Source organism: Manihot esculenta, chromosome 12 (genome assembly GCF_001659605.2).
Source record: "Manihot esculenta cultivar AM560-2 chromosome 12, M.esculenta_v8, whole genome shotgun sequence".
Lineage (NCBI taxonomy): Eukaryota > Viridiplantae > Streptophyta > Magnoliopsida > Malpighiales > Euphorbiaceae > Manihot > Manihot esculenta.
Window position 1 is genome coordinate 35,996,181 of NC_035172.2, and position 8,544 is coordinate 36,004,724.

The window sequence follows — 8,544 nt, forward strand, 5'->3', positions numbered from 1 at the left end:
TACTTGAGTTCAACTAATCGACAGCCTCACCCGAATTTATGGGGATTCAAATTTGGGGAAATTATTCAACCTCTCTGGAATTGTCCGCTTAAATTTCTTTGGGGGAAAAATTTTATTTAATGCAGATAAATTTAATTATTTAATCTTTTTATTTTAAATATATATTAATAAAACTATTTATTATTAAAACATGTAATAATTAATTATTTAGCTTCTCTTATTACTATTTTTAAAATTGTATGAGTCAAATGATTATTGATTATTTTGTGTACTTAATAATTGTGATTTTGAACTTAAATTGTGATTAGGTCTATTGTTAAAAAAGAGAAGAATCGTTTTACGTAATGGAGAATGAGACAATTTTTTCTTTGTTTTTTTTTCTTTACCTTTACTAATAATTGTAATTAAAAGTTTCAATTTTGAGATTAGTTCTATTCAAATGAGAAAACCATAATTTTGCAGTTTTTCATAATTGTAATTAAAAGTTTCAATTTTGAACTATAAAATCTCAGGTTTTATTAAAATTATTGCAATTCGTTAATTTAATTTTGACTAAATATAAAATTAAATATATGTGACATTAATTTTTTTAACCTAAAAGCCACATAAATACTTACATAATCTAACTTTTCATAGAAATAAATACACAATGTAAATAAATAGAAAGAAAGAGGCATATGAGAGCAAATGGTGAAATAATGAAAAAATTTATAATATTTTACTGTCATCAGCATTTAAAACGGCGTCGGACATGTTTTATAAAGTAATTAGGTGTCTTTAAAGGATGAAGTTTAAAACACAAGCAGTCAGTCCTCAATCATCTACCCCGAGCTGTCCTTGTTTCCATAGACAGACAGAAAAGCGAGCGAGCGAGAGAGGTTGCTTCGAATACGAGGTGTTGTTATTGGTTTGATAGTTAATCAATCTCCTTCTCTATCTGTTATCGGTTTACTGGGATAGGGTTTTTCTTATAGAGCTCTCACCGTTTTGCTCTCTTGTAATCCGATTCGCGCCCCTTTGAGGTACTCAATTCACAGCTCTGTTTCTTTATGTAAATACTGAATGCTCTGCGTTTTTTTTTTCTATTTTAATTTTTAGGTTTGTCCATTATGTTTGTGCTTCCCCCTTTTTTTGGTGCGTGCTTTATCTAGTTTTCTCTTTGAATTTTTGTGACTTTTTCTCATTTAATGCTTTCATGTTATATTTTTGGTGATTGATTTTATTGGATGTTTGGGTTTTGAGTTATTACTTGTGAATTATGCATTGGTAAATTTTCGATGAATTTTACTTGTTGTGGTTAGTTATTTATTATGTTTAATGGAACCTTAGTGATTAGGGTTCTGATTTGGTACTCCTGTTGGATGCAATGTGTGATGCTATTGTGCTTTCCCCTCTTGTATATATGAAAAAAAGAAATGACCTGTTTCTTTTCTCCTTAACTTTTGGGTTTTCAAGAGCGTAGGCCGTAGAATTTGATTGATATGGAAAGTTCTGAGGACGGTGGGACACATTCTGAACCTCCTGATCCTGATGTGCTTGAGGTGGATCCAACTGGTCGATATATAAGAGTAATGTCTGCTTTTCTTTTCCTTGGTTCTTTCTTGGGTATATAGCCTTGCATAGTCTTATTTGCTTTTCGTTTTAATGGGAACTGAAATTTAGGTACTTTAATCCAGGAAGTGTGTTCAATTTTCTTATTTCTAGAGATCCCAAGTGCTAGTTTTATTACATGATTAAAATCTGTAGCTTCTTACTTTTTGTGTATTTGTCTGTCATTGGCTAAATGAATATCTTGTTTTCTATTGATTGCTCATGGATAACAGTACAAGGAGGTGCTTGGAAAAGGTGCTTTCAAGACAGTGTATCCTTTACGTTATGTTTGTCATGGTTAATTACTTTCATCTTTCACAAGTCCCTTCAGAACATAACTTTTTGCTATTCTCTTTTCCCTGTACCTTTTGTAAATCAAGTTGAAATATATGACTAGTTAATTTTCTACATCAGAAAAAATCTAATGAAAAGCATGTGACAAGTTGAGATTTAGCAATACTATTTATAGAATCAGGCTACCTTTCTTTAACTTGTATGATCTCCATTTGTGTATCTATATTCTTTCCTTAATATCATTGTCCATTAGTTACAAGGCATTCGATGAAGTTAATGGACTTGAAGTAGCATGGAACCAAGTTCGGATTGATGAGGTGTTACAGTCACCTGAAGACTTGGAGAGGCTTTACTCTGAAGTACATCTCCTGAAGTCGTTGAAGCATAATAATATTGTAAAATTTTACAATTCATGGATTGATGATAAAAACAAGACTGTTAATATTATAACGGAGTTATTTACCTCGGGTAACTTGAGACGGTAAGTTTAATTTAATTCCTATGCATTTATTAAATGTTCATTTCTTATAATTATAGTGAAATAGCTCTCTGTGATTGGTGTGATCTTTGATACAGGTACCGGAAGAAACACAGGAATGTTGACCTGAAGGCTTTGAAGAGTTGGGCTAGACAGATTTTGATGGGTTTGAGCTATCTTCATAGTCACAAGCCTCCAATTATACATAGGGATCTGAAATGCGATAATATATTTATCAATGGCAACCAAGGGGAAGTTAAAATTGGAGATCTTGGTTTGGCAACTGTCATGGAGCAGGCAAATGCCAAAAGTGTAATAGGTGTTGCTTTTGTTTTGTTTTTGCCCCCAATTTTCTTGAATATCTTTTATTACACGATGCACATGGGTTTGGTTTCATTATAATATTTAAGTTTTCTAGATATTATTAGTATCAGTAACATGTTGATGGCATTATTTGTGCATTTTATTAACATTACATTTTTTGGTTATTGCTTACCTTTTGCATGTTTTTCGTTCATGTTGATCTATTGTACATGTCATTTTAATAGGAACCCCCGAGTTTATGGCACCTGAGCTGTATGATGAGGACTATAATGAGTTGGCTGATATATATTCCTTCGGCATGTGCATGCTGGAGATGGTTACTTTAGAATATCCTTACAGTGAATGTAGGAACTCAGCTCAGATCTATAAGAAGGTTTCATCTGTAAGTCTTGTGAATAACCAACCTTTGTTTCCCTTAGTTGATGAGCGCCAGTTCTTGCAATGTTTGTAGGTTATCTTACTTTATTCTTATTTTTCTTTCTCTCCTTATCTTGTGTAGGGAGTAAAGCCTGCTGCCCTCTCTAAGGTAAAAGATCAAGAAGTGAAACTTTTTATCAGTAAGTGCTTAGTCCCGGCATCTCAGAGACTGTCTGCAGAAGAGCTTCTGATGGAACCTTTTCTTGCATTGAATGAATTAGCAAGGAATCGTCCCTTGCCACTTCCTGATATTGTTCTGCCCAGGACAGCAGCCTTTGGAGATCGTTGTTTGATGTCAGAAGGGCCTGCCAATATACAAAATAAGCTTCCCTCAATGGAGTTGGATCATGATCCTGAGATTCCTAGCATCACATCTTTGAATAATTCCATTGATGGGCATTTCTATTCTCCATGTGTCGAGGTACGAAGGGAAAAGAGAGGCAATGTTTTCTTGTTAAGAGGTGAAGGAAGTGATGAAAACTCAGTATCAATAGTTCTTCGAATTGCTGATCAGAATGGTCAGTACATTCTTATCAGAATTCATCTCCAGTCTCCTCTAATTTTAATTTTACAGGTGTCAAACTTTAGTTTTGCTTCTTATAACAGGTTCTCGGGTTAGGAATATTCATTTCTTATTCTACCTGGATGGTGATACTGCTCTGTCAGTTTCAAGTGAAATGGTTGAACAGTTGGAGCTAGAAGGTCAAAATATTACATTCATAGCAGAGCTGATTGATTTGTTGCTATTGCAATTAATACCCAATTGGAAACCTTGTGTTCTCATTGAGCATCTAGTTCCTCAAACTAGAACAGAAAACTTTGAGGGAAACCAGAACCATTATTCACCAGAAAACGGGGAGACTGTTGTAGATTCTTTGCAAAATGTTTGTGAATCAGTCAATTATTCAAGGACTTCAAGTTGTCATTCTTGTTCTCTAGGGGGATCAATTCCAACTGCAAAAACAGAGAAAGGTTCCGATTTTATTAAACTTAACGTGCTATCTCATGTTGATGAGTCTGGGAACCAGACCATAGCAGGGGCTGAAGAGCAGGCTTCAGAGATGTCGTATCTTTCTGCAGCTTCCGGTGAGTGGGATGATAAAAAGTTATCTTTCAATTCAAACATCTCCATGGACTCGGCACTTACAGACTTTGATGGCAATGGATTGAAAGTTGTCCTTGGGGAGTTCTTTGCCAGAATGGGAAGTCCATCACTTGAAGACAAAAACAAATTAATGGACGTAAATGGTAGCCATATGGAGATCTCTTCTAGTTATCCAAGCAGCATTTCCACTTTGCCTAGGGATGAGAATGAGGATTTGGGAAAGGAGCTGGAGAATATAGAGATGCAGTATCAGGAGGCAATCAAGGAGATATCCAAGAGAAGACATGAAGCTATCCTGGAGACAACAAAGAGGTTGTCACAGAAAAATGTCGGTTTTCACTAGTTTGTTTTTGTTTTTTACTTGCTTCCCTGCACCCAATCTGTCAATACTCCCTCCTCCCTCTCCAATTGTTGTTGAAAGTGTATATATATCTTCATTTTGAGAGGAATAGATGGAAGTGTAAATTGGATAAATGTTTTTGTTTTCTTGGTTGCATTCTCTAGTCTGAATCCATCTTGTACTGCAAAGGCTTTAAATTTATTTTAACGAGATGTTTTAAATTAGTCCCCAACCCCTCAAGGTTGTGTCTAATAATGGTTTGTCCAAATTTCAAACCCATTAGAGATGAGAATATGGGTGGGTAATAATTTGAATCTCTAATATGGGCGGGTAATATTCGGTGGGTGGGTAATATTATTGATTGAGTTAAATTAATTTAAAATTTTAATTTAATTTTTTATTTATTTTAGTTTACTTTAATTTTTAATTTTAAAAATTTTAATTATTTTAATTAGAAAAAAATTAAAATAATTAAATCGAATTGATTAATAATAATAATATATTATATTTAATAATATAAAAAATTAGAAGGTTGAAATATATTAATTAAATTTTATAATATTAGAAGTAGATTGACTGCTAATAAATCCTAAAGAAGAAAAAGAAGATTGTGGATTTGTTGAATACGGGTAAAGCACTTGAATTTTGTGTGTAAAATCTATTAGATTTTGGGATTTTCAAATTTTAAAAAATAATATTTTTATATTTAAAATTATAAATTAATATATGATCATTAAAAATGTCTAAAAATTATTATTTTTATAAAAAAGAATTAATTTGAAATAAACTTAAAAGTTGAGGGTGAATTTAGATAAAAGTTTAAAATAGTTTTATTTAAGGTCAATGAATCTAAACATATCCAACATTTGCGTTTATTTATATTTTAATTTAATTCTTTTAATTTTAATTTTAATTTTATTAATCCAATATTTATATTTTAACATAATTTTAATGGATTTATAAATTTTTAAATTTGATAGTTTTATGTGTTAATTTAGTAATTTAGAGAGCGTGTGATGTGTATTATTATTAATATTAGTTAATGTGTTTTGCAGGTTGTTAATATTCATTATATATACTCATAATTTTTATATTTTTATATTTTTTATATAAAATAATTTTTAAATAATTATTGATATTATAAATAATAGAAAAAATAATTGATAAAATATAAGTATTAATATAAAATAATGTAAAAATTTTATTAATTCAAATTTTATATGAACACAGTATAATTTTTTAAAAATAAATATTTAAATATATCAACTTTAAATAAAATAGTTTCAATTTTTATTTTTTATAAAAAATAAATTATTATAAAACTTATAATAATGAAACAAATATAAACTATATAAAAATATAATTTATACAAAATATAATATTTATTTTAAAATTAACTAATATTAACTTTTTAATTGGCTGAATCTATTTGTAAATTATATAACCGAACTAATAATAAAATTTAAATAGTTTTTTTTAAATTAAAAAATATAAATAAAAATAATTTATGTATTGATTATTATTATTAATGTAATACCCGGCTAGACTCCGGTATCGGAATTCCTACCGTCCGGTGGAATCTCGGATGTCGGAGACCTCTAGAAGGGTAGAATCATGTTTTTGTAAAATGTTTTAATGTGTTTTATGATTTTAAGTATGAAATTAAATGAGTTTTTGCATGAAAAGTCCTTGGAAGAAAACCCAGGTTCGGCCGCCGAAAGTCAAGTTCGGCCGCCGAACATGCATGCGTTTTGGAGGCACGTTAGGCCCCCGAAAGCATGAGTTGGGGAAGTCCAGTTTCGGCCGCCGAAAGTCAAGTTCGGCCGCCGAACATTGCATGGATGCGGGAGCGCATTCGGCCCCCGAACGTGGCCTGGCCAGCCAACTATAAAAGGGGCACTTAGCCGAAATGGGTAAGTTTTCTCCCATTTTCGGCCACAGCAAGCTTCCGACCTTCCCTTTGCAACTCTTGTGTTCTTCCTCCAAATCTCTTCCATTTTTCTTGAGTTTTAAACTCACATTGCAAGTTTTGAGCATTTAAACCATGTTTTGGAGCTTTGGGAACTCAGGAGCTCATTTTCGTGGATCTCCAAGTTTAGGTCGTCTCCCTCTCGATCTTCAAGAGGTAAGAGCCGATCTTAAGCTCCTTATGTGTTTTAAATAAGTTTTATGCTAGATCTATGGGTAGAAATGCATGTTAGGTTATATGTTGAGTTATGGGTTAATATTGATGTTTTGAGCAATGTGTGTGGATTTTGTGTGTTTGAAGTGTTGTAGTTGGGGTATATGACTGTTTGAGACCCCTAGGAACTTGTATGCATGTTTTGGTTGAGATTTATGCATGAATTGAGGTTTTGGGAGGCAAGGGGTTCATGTGAACCAAGTTTCTGCCCTTCTGGCAGAAACCAGGTTCGGCCGCCGAAGGGAGTTTCGGCCGCCGAACCCCCTTGTGGAGGCAGCATTCGGCTGCCGAAGCTTGCCCCCGAAAGAAGACTTTCGTCTCTGTCTGGAAGTTTCGGCCGCCGAAGGTGCCGCCGAACCTGCCTGACTTTCGGCTCTTGAGGGACTTTCGGCCGCCGAACCTGCCGCCGAAAGTGCCCTGTTCAGCCACTTCTTGCATGTTTTTATGTGATGTTTTAGGGGGTTTTTGGGGAGTAGTTTATAGTTATGCTCAGGTGTGTTGGTCCCTCATTTGAGTCCACCTGTGTAGGTTCGGACCCGAGGAACCGAGGACCCCAACAGTGAGTTCAGCTGCTTCGGTATTGTCAGAGTCAGCCAGAGGTGAGTGGAACTAAACTCAATCTTTTAAATTAAATGTTTTATCATGTCTCATGCATCATGATTATGCAATAGGATGATTGCATTAGTATTCACGAATATGCCGCATTGCATCGATTGTTGTTGATGTGGGTGAATGTTGGATGACCCAATTAGTCCATGACAGGAAGACCAGGCCCCATGCTACAGGCCTGGCACAGAGTAAGAAAGACCAGGCCCCATTCTACAGGCCTGGCACAGAGTAAGGAAAGACCAGGATCCCATCCTATGGTCTAGCACGGTTATGGGACTTGAAGACCAGGAGTCCAGAGGAGGCCCTGGGAAAATGGTAAGTAATGTATGTTCTGACAGGACAGACCAGGACCCCATTCTACAGGCCTGGCACAGAGTTAACTTGGACTAATTGGTGACGAGTTCACCCAACCCTTATGTGAATTGTCTGTGTTATGATGCATTTCATAGAGCATAGTATTAATGTGTTTTAATAGTTCAGCTCACTGGGCTTTTAGCTCACCCCTCTCCCTTTACCCCCAGGCTTGCAGGTACAGTATAGTGCGGGAGTCCGGATAGAGTAAAGAAGTCATGCTTATGTAATAGTTAGCAATGGACATGATCAAATTGTAATGTAATGTCTTAGTCAGTATAGATATGTACAGAGATGATGTATATGGATATTAGAATTGTGCTTGACCATAGAATGTTGTATCCCTTTTAATACATGATCTTAGAGATTTATATGATGTTTATGTAAACCAACTCAACAGATGTATGTCACCCCTTGGGGGCATTGTTGAGATCCCACAGAGGGATTAATGTTATGTAAATGTTATGCACAGGTTGAGTTTGGTTGATGTTCATGGAAAGAAAAGTTTTAATTTTTATGCATGTTGTTGATCATGTATGGGATTATACAGGTTTACAGGTTTTATGTCAGGCTTGCTACGGGTCCCGGCGGCCTTAAGTCGACCCGGATCCTAGCGCCGGTAGCGGTCCGATTTTCGGGTCGTTACAATTACACTCAAATAAAAAAATTTAAATATATATTAATTTTAAATAATAAATATTTGAAATTATTTTAAAAATTGTTTAAATAATAAAATAATTACCTATTTTAAAATTCAAATCAATTATAATTAGTTAAATAGCATAAGAGTAAAAATATCAATCCCATTATTCTCTTGCTTTCCATTTTCACATACATATCGACTATTTTATACA

General features: G+C 34.0%; 1 protein-coding gene across 2 annotated transcripts; it reads left to right on the forward strand.

The window, feature by feature from the left end:
- Positions 1 to 791: 791 nt before the first annotated feature.
- LOC110627481 (probable serine/threonine-protein kinase WNK7) lies at positions 792 to 4,704 on the forward strand. 2 transcript variants are annotated; one of them, XM_021773813.2, is made up of 8 exons: positions 792 to 1,022; positions 1,456 to 1,568; positions 1,824 to 1,861; positions 2,138 to 2,365; positions 2,461 to 2,681; positions 2,911 to 3,068; positions 3,186 to 3,621; positions 3,710 to 4,704. In XM_021773813.2, the coding sequence occupies exons 2-8, from the start codon at positions 1,482 to 1,484 to the stop codon at positions 4,549 to 4,551; spliced, it is 2,010 nt and encodes a 669-aa protein (XP_021629505.2). In that variant the 5' UTR covers positions 792 to 1,022; positions 1,456 to 1,481; the 3' UTR covers positions 4,552 to 4,704. The 2 variants fall into 2 exon arrangements, with proteins under 2 accessions (XP_021629505.2, XP_021629507.2); XM_021773815.2 differs by having other exon boundaries at positions 1,463 to 1,568.
- Positions 4,705 to 8,544: the final 3,840 nt, after the last annotated feature.